Source organism: Colias croceus, chromosome 7 (genome assembly GCF_905220415.1).
Source record: "Colias croceus chromosome 7, ilColCroc2.1".
NCBI lineage: Eukaryota > Metazoa > Arthropoda > Insecta > Lepidoptera > Pieridae > Colias > Colias croceus.
The window spans coordinates 6452164-6467080 of NC_059543.1; the positions used below are offsets into that span (position 1 = coordinate 6452164).

General features: G+C 33.4%; 2 protein-coding genes across 3 annotated transcripts in view; one reads left to right on the plus strand and one right to left on the minus strand.

Annotated features, from left to right (window-relative positions):
- Positions 1-3576: 3576 nt before the first annotated feature.
- On the minus strand, positions 3577-5814 carry LOC123693087 (NAD-dependent protein deacylase sirtuin-5, mitochondrial-like). Its single transcript, XM_045638041.1, has 4 exons — positions 5403-5814; positions 4926-5120; positions 4402-4561; positions 3577-4030 (listed from the first exon to the last, which is right to left on the minus strand). Exons 1-4 carry the CDS (start codon positions 5718-5720, stop codon positions 3825-3827), a joined length of 879 nt encoding a protein of 292 aa, XP_045493997.1. The 5' UTR covers positions 5721-5814; the 3' UTR covers positions 3577-3824.
- A 2604-nt stretch (positions 5815-8418) lies between these two features.
- Positions 8419-14917, plus strand: part of LOC123693075 — a 56751-nt gene continuing 50252 nt past the window's right edge. For both annotated transcript variants that reach the window (XR_006751646.1, XM_045638026.1), the window contains exon 1: positions 8419-8545. Coding sequence is in view for 1 of the 2 variants with exons in the window: in XM_045638026.1 (XP_045493982.1) it covers positions 8488-8545 (58 nt within the window). In the remaining variant the exon portion in view is untranslated. The remainder of the gene's footprint in view (positions 8546-14917) is intronic.

The window sequence follows — 14917 nt, forward strand, 5'->3', positions numbered from 1 at the left end:
TCACGCGTGGTAGGGATAAGAAAAAGATGAACGAAAAAATGTTACCTACACAAAAAAATTTTCCAACTGCGATAAAGAAGTTTCACTTCAAAAAATAGAAATTATTTCTTTAGAAATTAAAGACTGTTTAACGGATTTTAAACGGGATTACTCATTATATTATCGCGTAAAATCAAACACTAGAAAATAAGTACCATTTTATTTATTTCAAATACGAGCGATATTTATTAACCATGCACATTATGCAAAATATCTCCTCTAAGCTATGTTATAGCTTATGAACTTACCAATAAAATTGGTCTGTGCTTTTAAGAGTAGAGAATAGAGGCACTATTTTTATTAAATAGCTTTTATAATCTTCTGCCTATTGGGAAATCATGAGTTAATTCAATTACTAGATTTATACGGAACATTCAAAAGTGTGATCTATTTCACACACAAATACATAAATAAAGTAAAATCTTTGAAAAGATGTAGGTACTAGGTATTATCATTAATTTTCATAGAATGACTAAAAAGATGTAGTAAAAAACATAAAAACTGGAATGGATCGTATAAACGAAAGTGGGTATAACAAATCGTTTGTTTAATGATAAGTGACCATTAAAGATAAGATAATTAAGCGATACCTACATTTTCCCATGTGCAACGCACAACAGAAGTAGCCTCCGTCTCGTTAGATCGTAAGTATTGTTAATAATAATTGCGGCTTTTCATTATGAGTTCCGCTATGTGTAGGTAGGTATCACAGATCACTACATACTTAGTATAAAACAAAGTCACTTTCTCTGTCCCTATGTCCCTTTGTATGCTTATATCTTTCAAACTACGCAAAAGGATTTTGATGCGGTTTTTTTAACAGATAGAGTGATTCAAGAGGAAGGTTTTAGTATATAATTTATTAGGTTTAAGTCAAAGCGGGCGAAGCCGCGGGTGGTAAGCTAGTTATTTATAAAAAAAGGAAATGGAGTCCGGACTCTTCCAAACAGAGAATTTCACCTGTTATACATTTCATTCATTACATTCCATAGTATTTTTTTTTAATTCGGCTTTAATATTATGAGTAGGTAGGTGCTCTAGTTAAAGATAGAACATATTTTAAGATAAGCTTTAAGATGACCGCCTCCTTGGTACAGTGGTTGACGCGTGAGCGTAGAACCGAGGGGTCCTGGGTTCGATTCCCGGTGGAGACGACGAAAAAAAAATGTCTCGGTCTGGTAGGGCACAGAAGGCTGATCACCTACTTGTCCCTAAAGAAAAATCGATTAGTGAAACAGATGTATGCATAATGCATCTGCCCCTTACCCCACTACGGGGACATGGGACTTCACTTTTTTAAGATGAAGATGGACATATTAATATTATATCGTATCCAAGCCAATGCGAATTGCGAATGTGTGTTTGTTTGTCTGTTTCACGTCACAATGGAGCGATTTTATGTCTGGAGATAGGCGGCTAGAGTGGCATAAGCTACTTTTAAAAGGTTATCTAGTCTGGTAGTTCTCAGTAAGGTACCAGTATTTTATGTAATGTTAAAGTACTTAGTAGAAATGTTAAAAGTTGCTAAACATATTATCATACTGAATCAAATTCAGGATGTCACTCAGTTACTCAGTTCACTATTGATGCTCTATATTTTTAGGGATGTCACATTTCGATTTTATCTTTCGTTTTTATATTTTAATGCGATAACTAAGGACTAAGGTTAAAAGTTTATCATCTGTTACGTAAGTATCCGATGAGAATTGAATGAATAGCTTAGCATGCAAATACATGCAGAATGGAATACGAATGGCGGTTTTATCTTAAAGCGACATCTGCCAAGTGCCAGATAATTTTAACTTACGGAACCCTAACATTCTAAAAATACCTTTAGGGCTAATTTTTCAATCGTTGGTTAAGGGTTCATACGCACTATGCGGGTAGCCGCATTGCGGGTAGTCGTCCGGCTGACCGCAGGATGCGGTTGCGAATGCGGCTACCCGCATAGTGCGGTTGAAGAACCGTTGCGATTTGCGGTCATGTCGATCCATTTCAAAGATGGAAATGGAAGAAGTTGCAGCTATTTACTACATTTACACACGTTACGTATAGAAGAAAAGCAAAGAAAGAAGTACTGGGTGCATCCTTATTTGCAAACACGAGATGAGAGCAAGCATTTTGCAACCACGTGCACACACTCACTCAATGGCGGGCAGCCGCAGACTGAACCGCACAGTGCGTATAGCAACCGTCCGGCTAACCGTCACTCGGGCCGCAGCTCTCCGAGCAACCGGAGCGGTCTGCGGGTAGCCGCATCGCAGTGCGCATAGAAATGAATATTACGTACATAATTGTGCTTGCGGTCAGCCGGACGGCTACCCGCAACGCGGCTACCCGCATAGTGCGTATGAACCCTAAAACTTATTCATCGAATTACGTATTAAACCACCATTTCAAAAATGTATTCTAATTGTCCGTATTTGACAGTTTAGAGGTGACATTTTAAAATGTTCGTGTAATACTTTATTGGACGGATAAATTTTAACCAAGGATTGAAAAATGAAAAATCGGCCCTTAATAAATAAAATATCTCACACGCTTCCATGCATTAGACACACACATCCACAAATACTCTTTGATCATAGGTCTTCGATCGTTCGTTTTTGTTATCCATATACTAATATTATAAATGCGAAAGTAACTCTATCCGTCTGTCTGTTACTAAATCACGCCTTATCTACTGAACCAATTTGCATGAAATTTGGTATAGAGATATTTTGATACCCGAGAAAGGACATAGGCTACTTTTTACCCGGGAAATAGGATAGGTTTTATCCCGGAAATGCCACGGGTACGGGAACTATGCGGGTTTTTCTTTGACTTTGGGCGAAGCTGCGGGTGGAAAGCTAGTAGTTAATAATGTTGTATCAGCCCTACACGTCGTCTTCATTGTGAATGCCATAATACGTTCACAAAAGCGGACACGATGTACTTAAAATCACATTTAACCAGCGACTAAGGGCCGTCTATATTTAGAAGGTGCATGATTTACTTTTCCTTTGTACTCGAAATTACCAGATGGTTTTTAAATGAAATTTGGATTTTATTAGTCATTAAGACATTTTCACAAATAACATAAATTTCAAAGTTTTTATTGACCATGTTTACAAAGCACACGTGTTTATCCACCTCTGTCTTGGATGAAACTAAATGCGAGTAATAAATAATGTATTTTGAAAATTTTCTTGAATACCTACACCATATGACAATATAATCAGTTCACGTACAAACAAAGATTACAACGCAGGTGAAAATTAAAAAAAAAAGTTATGCCTTCATATTATCATTCATACACTCAATAGAGATAGTAGTAAGGCATTTGGGAAGTTGTAGTCATTTGATCTTTGTTGTATATTAACGCCATCTAGTGAACGTTGAAATAATACTAAAAGCATCTTCACGGTATATTCCGCCTATTTGTCGTATATAATAATTTAAACTAATCAACAATATCCTATATTCAATAAGTCTTCAAATGTGCTTTACACACCAAATTCAATTCATTCCTGTTTTGGCTTGAAAGGAAACAATAGATAGAATAAATAAGACTTTAATTATATAATTTTTTCATAAACAATTTTATACTTACACCATACTTCTATATACAATTTTTAGTTACATTTTTCCTAAAACTAAATAAAATAAGCACAATCCCTCAATCTACTGCATTTCCTTTTATGAGCTCGAGCATAATTTGATTAAACCCCATCTTAACATGAAAATCAATTCCTTATAAACCGGTTAACAAGCCTGTGTACCTATAGTAATAATATATTTACTATTTAGTCAGCCAAAGCTTGTGGCAGGGTCGTTCCACACGGGCCTTCGAAGTAATAATGAAAGTCTGGCGTGGCTGGAGTTGTTTCTATATTAAATTCTGCGACGATAGCGCCTCTAGCGGCGGCTTGCGGCGCGAACATGGCGGCTGGGTACACTACAGACGATGTACCCACTACCAGACATATGTCACAGCTTTCCATTGCTTCTCCTGGAAATTATATTGTTTATCGTATTAAAAATAAAAAAAGCTTATTTAAAAAAAGGTGGTTACAATATATATAATAAGTCTGGGGAATTTTTCTTATGTGTTACTCTTCTAATCTGACAGAGATAAATATAATTAATATAAATATATTGATCAAAAGTAACAAAAAAATACTTGAGTGTTAAATTGTCTTTTATTTTTAGTACTATTAAACACTAAATCAAAGGGATGTTGTAGGGTAACAAAATGTTATGTTTGTCACATAGCTTTCATCTTTTTTATGCATTTAATTCTGTTTATTTAAATTTTTATTTTATATTACTTCATGCATTATTAAATTTCAACTGGTATGTCCAAATATTATTTATAATTACCTGCTTTTTCTAACACAGCAGGTTCTAAGCTTTCACCAAACCACACAATATGGGGTCGTAGTAATCCTCCGCAATTAGCCTTTTTACAATGTGGTAAAGATCTAACCGGAATATCTGAGCCAACAATATTAAGATCTGGTGCTCCACGGTTTGCTAATGCCTGAAAAAGATAACAATTTAATCAGATAAATGTAGTTGAGAAGTAATAGTTAAGTTTTTTATGACTTCCAAAAACACATTCTGTTGAACATTACAACAGAATACTTCTACCTATATCACTTTTATGATAAATAATAAATAACCAGAATGCAGTTAGACTTAATGTTAACATAAATTGAATTTAAAGTAATGTGATACTTTCTATATTATATTATTTATTTGATACATAGAGAAATATTAATGCAATGAGATTGTAAAATGTGTCTGTATGTAATTAATTAATATACTAAATAACAAATTTTAAGTCCATAATTTTTTATAGTGACATTGCGTAAACTGGTAGTTAAAAGAAACAAAGAACCTACCTCACAAATAGGACTGTCCATATTAACAAGAACTTCTTTACATTTGGTGCAGCGAGTTTTGTACAAGTTTCCATGAAGCTCTATTAAATTCTTTGTTCCCGCTCTGACATGCAAGCCGTCCACATTCTGTGTTATAACCGTAATGCTCTTGTCTGAACTGTGTTTCAATTCATAATTAGCTATAGCTATGTGGCCCTGTGAAACAAAGAATATATTAATTAATTAAATAAGGGAAAAGTTACATTAAAATTTGTAGTAAACTTTGTTAAAGGTCTTTTATTATTATAAAAAAAACCCCTACCTGAAAGTAGAGTTCTGAAGGTACTAAATTGATGGAGCAGGTGGAAAAGAAAATAAATCAGCGAAATATAGTGAGATGTTAGTTATAGGTAAAGTTAATGTTTAAAGCTGATGCCCATCAGGGCATCAGCTTAATTTATTAATTGACAGTTTCAGGACAATAATTGATGTACATACCGCATTTGGTTGAGCTTTGGCTGCAACTTCTCTTCTATAATGATAAAATTCCCACACTAAACTGGGGTTATTTCGAAACGCTTCTGGAGTAGCTAGTGATGACGCTTGATATTTTCTCCAGTATCCTCCGGCACCTCTGAATGTAGGAATACCAGATTCTGCGCTTATACCGGCACCTGATAAGATAACAATATTCTTGGCTTCTTTTAAATTCTGCTTAAACTTTGACAAATCACTGGACTGTCTGGTTGCCATCGTGGTCACCTTACATACTGCTAACCTATTTGTGATTCTTAGTAAGCTGATTAGCATATTCATTTAAATATAATGCATTATTTGAGAATATTAAATAACAAGTAACAACACAAAAATAATAACGCGAATTTTGACTTTTGTACTGACATATTTTGACATTGAAATTTGAATGATATCAATATGGATATCATAGTGACATTATGTCAACATTATGTCAATGTCCCCGTCCATTATGTCGTTTGCGGTTTGCCACCGTCTAAACAGTACCACAGATCAAACAGAAGGACTTCTTTAAATAAAAATGTTATTCGTAGTCTGTTATAACAGAGATTGTTAGTATGCATGGGCGTAGCTAATCATGGGCTCAAGGTGGGGCAACAATAAAAAATAATATGTAACTAGCAACAGTAGTATGTACCCAAAGTCATATCCAGGTCTTCGAGTTCGAACCTCAAATGCCACGGTGGGGCAGGGTGGGGCGCTTGCCCCACCTTGGCTTTGACCTGGAAGGTACCTAACCAAATCTAAAAAGTGAATTATCTAGGTACTAACTACTAAGCTTAATATCCGTAGGAAAAGCTAGTAGTAGCTAGCTACGCCCACTTTAGATATGTACCTGCTTATTTTTTTAACTAAGTAGTAAGGTATTAAAGTGGTAATAAATATTCAAAGTATACAGCGAAACACTGCGAAACCATAATTTAAAAAAAAAACTTGTAACCACTACACGTGTTACTGGCCGGCGTATAATTCAGATTCGCTTTTTAAAATTAGTCATATTTTTGTATCTGTAAACTTATAATTACATAGTAGGTAGTTTCTTAAGTAATAATAATTGTTAGATAAGTAACATTAGGCATTTTCCTATTTAAGACTAGGCATAAGTTTCTAAACAAACTGATGGAAGTTTTGTCTTGCTAACTAATAATAATTTGAAGTAATAATATGCAAATAGATAATTACTATGATATATATTGGGTAATTATTATCATCTACCTACGGGATCTATGCTCTCACGAGTACGTCACATTGGTAAGAGAATAATATTTTGAACTACTTAACTTCACAATTTTATAGTAATATTAATAAAGGCAAAATACTTGTAACAGCTACCAAGTAACAAGTATGTTAAGTGATGAAAATTAATATTATTGTAGTGTGTTGGGTACTTACGTAGGTAGTTGATTAATTAATCATATTGAGTAGGGGAGAGGGGGGCATTACGGGGACGCGGGGCACGACGGGGCCATCCACACTTACAGAAAACTACCTATACGGTCTAGATGTGTTTTGTTTTCGCTAATAGGTAGCCAATTTGATCTCTCTTAAGTCTGAAAGTGACCGGCGAAAGACTGCGCACGTTTGATTTTTAATAGGAAAAACGATTTTCAACGTAATTTCATGTAATTTTGAGTGACTATGAATACGCTTATAAAATGGTAAGTGTTTATGTTGCTACTATCATGTATTTACTTTGTTATTGCAGATAAGTTATTTATTGATATGTTTTGAACAAAAATACTCTAACCCTCACTCATTTTATTTGATTTGTTATTTAAAATAATGTGAGAATTGGGGCATAACGGGGACATGGCTACGGGGTACGATGGGGTATCCCGTTATGTTAGAAAAAACGAGAACAATTTAAGAGAACGAAGAAATGTTCTAATCCAAATGACCCCAAGTTAAAGAAGAACTCTAAGAAACAGAAGACCCAAAAAGACTCTTCTGAAGAGAATACCGACGAGGATACCATGTGCATGTACTGCCTTGACGGGAACCACACTATTTAAGGTCTTCGGAAGGTTGGGTGGCTTGTCAATTATGTGGACGGTGGGCTCATATATCTTGTGCTGGTGTAGATGACGACAATACAGAAGAAATCCACATGTGCTTGTATTGTGACGCAAAATAAATACGTACCCCATTCTGCCCCTACCCTGGGGCACGATGGGGTTTTCATAATAGTTTCAAAAAATTAAAATTATAACGTGATATGATTATTTACATCACCAAATTCTATGCCAAATGATAGTTTAATAAGTAACCAAAGTGTTGTGATTCATTTTAATTAATAAATACATTGCGTTGATCATGTTACTGTGTATTTTCCTTAACGTCCCCATTATGCCCCCCTCTCCCCTACCTCTTTTTATTTTTCTCTCAGTTTTCTATACTTTCAAATACGTACGCTTTAAATAATTACCTTGTTATTAATATATGGGAATAGGCTCACAAATATATTATACAATTTCTTTCCTACTTCATTCTATTATTGTATGTCCAACTGAGATTGTAGAAAATAATTTTACTTATGTCATTTACGTAGATGGATTTGAAGATGATCTATCACACGAAAACACTACTTTAGCTAATTTGGGTTGAAATACGGAGCGATAGGTAAATAATTTTGTGTCCTATTTAAATAAGATCCTGTCCAAGTGACAGTACAACTGAACCTGAGGGAATAATGATTGACCTGCTTTAAAGTAGGTCATTAGATTAAAATTCCTATTCTTAATAATTAAGTTCTAATGTTAAGTACTATTTACTTCATGAAAAGTAAATTATAAGGGTCTATTCCTTTGCTCGTAAGTGAAGGTATTTTATTGTATCGTTTGTTACGATTTGTGCGTGTAGTTTCGTCCATAGTTTTGGGTATCTTCTTTCGTAGTGTGAACACGTTGCATGATGCGGTATTTTAATGAATCCACCTGTATATTTTGTGAAAGAACTCATTGACGTCATACGGTTGGCGCAGGCGCGGTGTCCTGTCGTGATTTAAGCGCAAATCGCAAAACCAAGAGAACGCGACACACTGTTCTTGTCAATGGTCGTTATTGTGGTTCTTCAAAACTTAGATTTACTGCGCGGGAAATCACTCATCGGTAAGTAATAGTTTTATGCGTATACAATAAATACTTAGCTTCCTTAAAAATTATGATTTTAAGCGATGTTAGTATTTTTATAATTAGAATCTGAAATTTATGATCATCTTTATTATGGTAACGATGTTGTAACTTATGTAGGTTTGATGGAAAATCGTAGCGACAACGCGTTTTAAAGTTTGGCTTCACAGATTGCGCAATTTTGTAAGAGGGAGGGAAATGATACTTTTTATTATTATTTAAGTACCTATGCATTATAATATGTATTTAGTGCATCAATAAATATTATTATTTCTTCTTGTACTAACTATGTATGTTTTTTCTTAGCGGATAAAGGTGTTTTCTCAGATAAAAAAATAAGAACAAATCACAAAGAATGAAGTTGGTTGTTGATTTTCGTTTTCTTTGATTTGATACCAACTGAATTAGATTAATGTCTAATTCTTTATAGTCGGTATCAAATCTTTAATTAGGTAGGACATTATAACTACCTAATGCCTTAACGCATAAAAAGCCGGGTGCTAGGTATGCGATTAATAAAATGTGATGCGACATTTCTTCGTAAACAATAGTTAAATGGTTAATAAAGTTCCCACAAATAGAAAAATATACTAAAATGTTCATATTTATGAGATGAATTAAACATACGAAAAAAATCGTGTGGTTCATTCAAGTCTTATAGGAAGGAATCAAAAGGCATGTAAAAGATAAGTACCTACGTACCCCACTTTCTTTTGTGTTTAATGGCGTATCTCTGAAGGTTTCTACTAAGTACTGAGGCGCTAAGCTTTCTCTGGAACGTCGTATTGGAGATTATCTCATAAGATTTAACATCTATTTAATGAATAAATCCATAATTATCTTTTTGCTTATTACCTTATACCCAGGTCACCTGGAAGAGATCTTTTATAAGTGATAAGGCCGCAAAATAAGTTGTACTTTTTCTTTTTTGTAAAAGTTTTCAGGTTTCCTTTGTGTACAACTCTACACCTGTACATTTTCATCTGCATTAAGTATCTATTTTAATACTTATCTACGCCTTGTTCTGGCTACGACATAGTCTGAAAAGAGCGAAATAATTCAAATATGTACAGTTTATTATTATTTGATTTCATAGTTATAAACAGGTATTTAAATACAATCTAATTCAATTATTTTTACACACACAGTCCAATAGTGACTATCAAAGTGTCACACTCGTCCAGCTAATTTGGGACATGATCCATCCGCCATAAATTATCAGAATGCTAAAATTTCTGTATAATATACCTACCTACCTAATAGACTTATTTTTATAAAATACTTATAATAAAACCTACTGCTAAGAGTATGATAAATATGAAAAAACAAATATTTTGTACAAAATTTAATACCCGTATAAAATTAGCAATATAGGTAATAGCTACCGATTAATATTGAATACTAGTGTTCTGAATTGGCTTCGTTCGTGGTTGGTACAAATAATATTATATAGCCATAATATTATATTGCGCACTTATCCAACGGAGAAATAATTTTTGAAATCAGTCCAGTAGTTCCTGAGATTAGTTCGACCATCAAGCTCCTGAGCTTTATAATATTATTAATTTATTAGTATAGAATATAGATGATTAGCTTTCCGCCCGCGGCTTCATCCGTGTTTTCAAAGAAAAACCCGAATAGTTCCCGTTCCCGTCGGATTTCCGGAATAAAACCGTTCCTATGTGTTAATCCAAGTTACCCTCTATATGTGTGCTAAATTTCGTTGTAATCGGTTCAGTAATATTTGCGTGAGAGTTACAAACATACACACACACATACATCCATCCTCACGAACTTTCGCATTTAAAATATTGTTATAGTAGGATCAGAGTAAATAATTGAATTTAAAAATATCTAAAAATCATAATCGTAAAGGTAATTATTATTATTATCGACAATATTTGGTAAATAAATAAAGCCTACGATAAAGTTATTATAAAATCATTATATTGAACAAGCCAAAACTTCTAAATCACAGTATTGTTTATAGTATTGTATCAAAAACCCTTGTACCAAATATTTGTCAGTAAATAATTCTCCTAGTTTATTTTCCGTTTCGAATACTTTATTATTTCCACGTCTATACCGTCTTATATCAAGAATGTTTCGCAAGACATTTCTGAATGGATGGATTAAGATTAATCGTTCTAATCACGCTCGAGGGACAGCGAACAGATTCACTTGTTGATCTCTATGAATGAGATAAGGTTCAACTGGGCCCTGGTGATTTGTCTATCTTTAACTTACAAAGGTTTTTGTACTTTTTATTCACGTTTTCTGCTGAAAGAAATGGTCTTTATTGCAAAATTGTTGAAATTTCTGTCGTTTAGTTGGAGAAGTATATTGAAATGAAAAAGAAGAAATTAAATATTTCTTTTCTTTCAGTCAGTCAGTTGAATTTATGTGAATATTAATACCGATTTTAAAATGGAAGGTTATCACAATAAATACCCATAAGTAGGCACTCAATTCATATATGTATAGGTATTGTATATAGCTACATTTCTTACAAAGGAATTGTGTTGCCAACTCAACAGGAGGGCATTGTGGGACACTTAAGAGAGAATAAAGAATGAGGTTGATTACGTGTTGGGTATAGCATTACAGAATGTGAGTTTAGGTACCTATGGAATTCGATAAAAACTTTTAATCGTGTGAAAAGAGCAAAGTTAAGTTGTAGAGAGAACTTTATTCAAAACTTTTATAAAAAGTAAAATGCTTCTTTTTTCAATATATTTCTCAAGTTATACCTACAGCATAATATTTGGTCAACTAGTATAAAGATTGTTAAATGACTGATTTATTGATTAATGTAATCCAAATGCTTTGTGCATCTTAAACGGGAATGAATGGGTCATTTTTCAATTGACACGTTGAGGACGGCACTAACTCTATTAAATCTTCGCATACTTAAAAGGATAAACTCTACGTAAATGTATGTAAAATGCATTAAACGGACGGACGTTGTAAATGCAATTTTCTTGTCATTTATCTTATAATTCATGCATAATTTATTCCTTTTATCTAGAAATAATGTTGAAATAAAGAGAAATAAAGCCAAATAATCGGGCACAAACATTTAATTACGCACAATATTGAATGGGCGGACCAAAAACTATTCTTCCATTCACAATGTCACATTAACTTGTAACGCAATTTAGCTTATCCGCTTCGAATACCAACCAAAAAGGAAATTGAGCCCCTCAATCAGGATCACTAGTGAAGTAATATTCCTCAGATTCGAGCTACGTAAGAAATTTTAACAATTTTTCTGGTAAAATACAATAATACAAATTTATCTTATCGTGACGACGCGCCTATGATGTTATTTTTACTGAAAATTAATAAGGAATCCAAATACATTTTGGTATACTTAATTATTGAATTTACTGAAATAGTTATCTTATTAAGCTATTGTATAGCTTCTATCGCGGGCCTTGAGCGCGGGGACCGAATCGAGAAATTCCGTAACGAAAAAACCTCACGCTCCCCACTCCGACGGGCGGAGGTGTGGCTTGAAGGCATAGCATGCAATAGCTTTACTGCGGCAGTCCCCAGGTGCCACACGTCGTTTTTTTTTTATTTTGAATTCAAAATATCTATGTTATCTACCTATTAAATTATTGTTATTATTTTTGATGGTTTATTGTTTATTAGAAATAATGAACGATGGTTAGAGATTCGTTAGTTTGTTAGTGTATAGCTTATAGCGTAGTGCTACGCATAGCTATATAATTAATACAGAAACAAGGGTAGGCGTTTTGGACCTATTTCATCTTTAATGTAAATATACACGGTCTGTGTCAATAAAAATACGGAAAAATTGATATTTTTATATTATAAATTCCGCCTACGCTACGTTACAACTACGTAACAAAATTTAAATAACTAGCTGGAACCTTGGCGTCCCTACGCGGTAATCAGTAAACAGTACCTAAACAAGGTAAACAGTACCTACCTATGTGCTAATCCAGACTATCTGTACTATATTTCATAAATTAATTAAATTAAATAATAAATTTAATTCAGATCTGATTAACTGTTTTTGCGTGAAAGTGCCATTTTGATCACAGTGAAATATTTCATTGCGGTAAAAAGGTATCTTATATCACTCTGTAGTCTGTTCCCACTAAAACATCCAACTCAAAAATTACACCATTAAATTGCTCCGTTGTTGTGAAACAAAGACAACAAAAGTACTAACGTATTAAAAAAAAACTTGATTTGGAATTTGGTTAATGTATTTCAAAAGATTTGATAATTAATATGAATAGACCGTGTAGAACGGACCACAATATAATAAGAATACTTCAAAGTTAATCTCTTGGGAAGACAACAAAAGAAGTTGTATTTTTTCCTATTATATAGGGATAAAGTAATCTACAGCCGCACAGCCGGTATTATGTAGATAAACAACAACTTTTTACGTAATGTACTTTATTTTAAAATAGAAATGGAAAGTGACAGGTTGCTTCTAAAATAATGGCTTTTTCAGACTGTCCTGTATAAATATAATTGAGATAAAAATAACAATGGCTAATGAGCCATAAAGATGTTAATTTATACTAGCAACGAAGGCTATAGACGTTATGTCTGAACTACGTTTATTTTGTTTCAAATCCCTAAAGTGAAATTAGTGTTGCCCAAATGCAAGACCAAGACTGAATTTGGGCAACACTAAGTGAAATTCATTAACTCTTTTTCAGAGTAGAATATAAAAGCCAATACTAGGAAGGTTGTTATTAAATATAATAATTTTCCGAGTCAGGTATTACAGAATTAAGGTTACATAATATGTAATACACGTTTCTCGCTAATAAAATTCCATAACATCCCGAATTGTTTACGAAATGAGCGACCCTTGTCAAAAACAATCGTTGATTGAAGGACGGGCTCAATCATTTTAGAGGACATCAGGATAATTGGCTTTCTACGTGTCGAGATTAACTACATTAATAACTATCGGTGTACAGGGAATATTCTATTTAATATCAAGTTTCTGATTACGTATGCTGGCTTAGCTAAATCCAGCTGGTAGTTATACAAACCGCAGTTTTAGCTAGGCTGTACTCTGTACATGTGATTTTGTGTTCACTGTTCATAATAGGTACTTTCATTTGTATTACTATAAATTATGTCATGGAAATGATGTATCATAATTAGCTATTGAAGCTACGAACTTTACTTTTACCCCTTGTTAGGAAACTCAAATTTATTCATGTTTGCATGAGAAGAACAAAACTTATTAATTAATTTAACAGTCTCGTATAATATGTAACACAACAGTACAATTAAATTTTCCCGAAACAGTCTAATTTCCTTGTAAACCGTGAAATTATGTAAATATATGCTTTGGTCGATTATAATTTTATACATATGTATTGTATTAATTAATATATGTATTATATAGTATCTACATAGTGTAGTCATTTACAACATATAAGCACAAAGTAATAATGAAAAGTAATATGACGGATGTAGTTAATAAATTGCTGAAGGATTTTTTGTGAAGGTATTGAAAGTTAGGGTCTAGTGCAAATCAAAATAATTTATGTAAGCCAATGTATGTAAGAGATTTGGATCGATTTTGTTTTATAGTCCGTACGGAATAATAAAATACTTTCAGTCACGTCTCAATAGGAATTCTTAATGTTAACCTAAGGTGATAACAATGTCGGAAAATTTAATAGATTGCATATTGGTAATAATGTGGAATATGGCCATACCCTAATAGGGTATGATCAGCCCTATTACCTACTACAGTGACGAAAATATAGTTGTAATTTCTTTTCACTAAATCATATGAAGTGTGAATGTGGGTGAATCTTCCAGAAATGTATTTATATAATGTTATCATTAAAGAACCCTATGAAGATCTAGTAACAAATTGCTAATTTCAAACCTAGAATTGAGTTGGAAAAGTTTAATCAAAGAAACCTTTGAACAGCATACATCACTATCACAGTCTAATAAGATGCATCCTTGGTACTAAAATAGAGCCCATTTTAGCGCAGTCAGCACATTACCGGGACAGCTCGGGAGGGGGTGAACTGGGTCACCGGAACACATCGGAAACTGGTTCAAATATGCTTAGAGATACAACGTTACAATTGAATCAACGCGCGTACCAAGCTTAAAAAGAAAAGATAGTGAGAAGCGCTGTTATTTAAAAAAAATATAGAGTCAGGCAATGTTCCAGCGAATTGATTATTGTAGAGTCAAATAGCTTTTACTTGTAGAAATTACGGAATTTCAAATGGAATCTGTATTTTGATACAGACATTTTCAGAAAAATACAGTATAGTAATGGCCACGTAATGGCAAATGGCACATAAACTGACGTAAACCGTA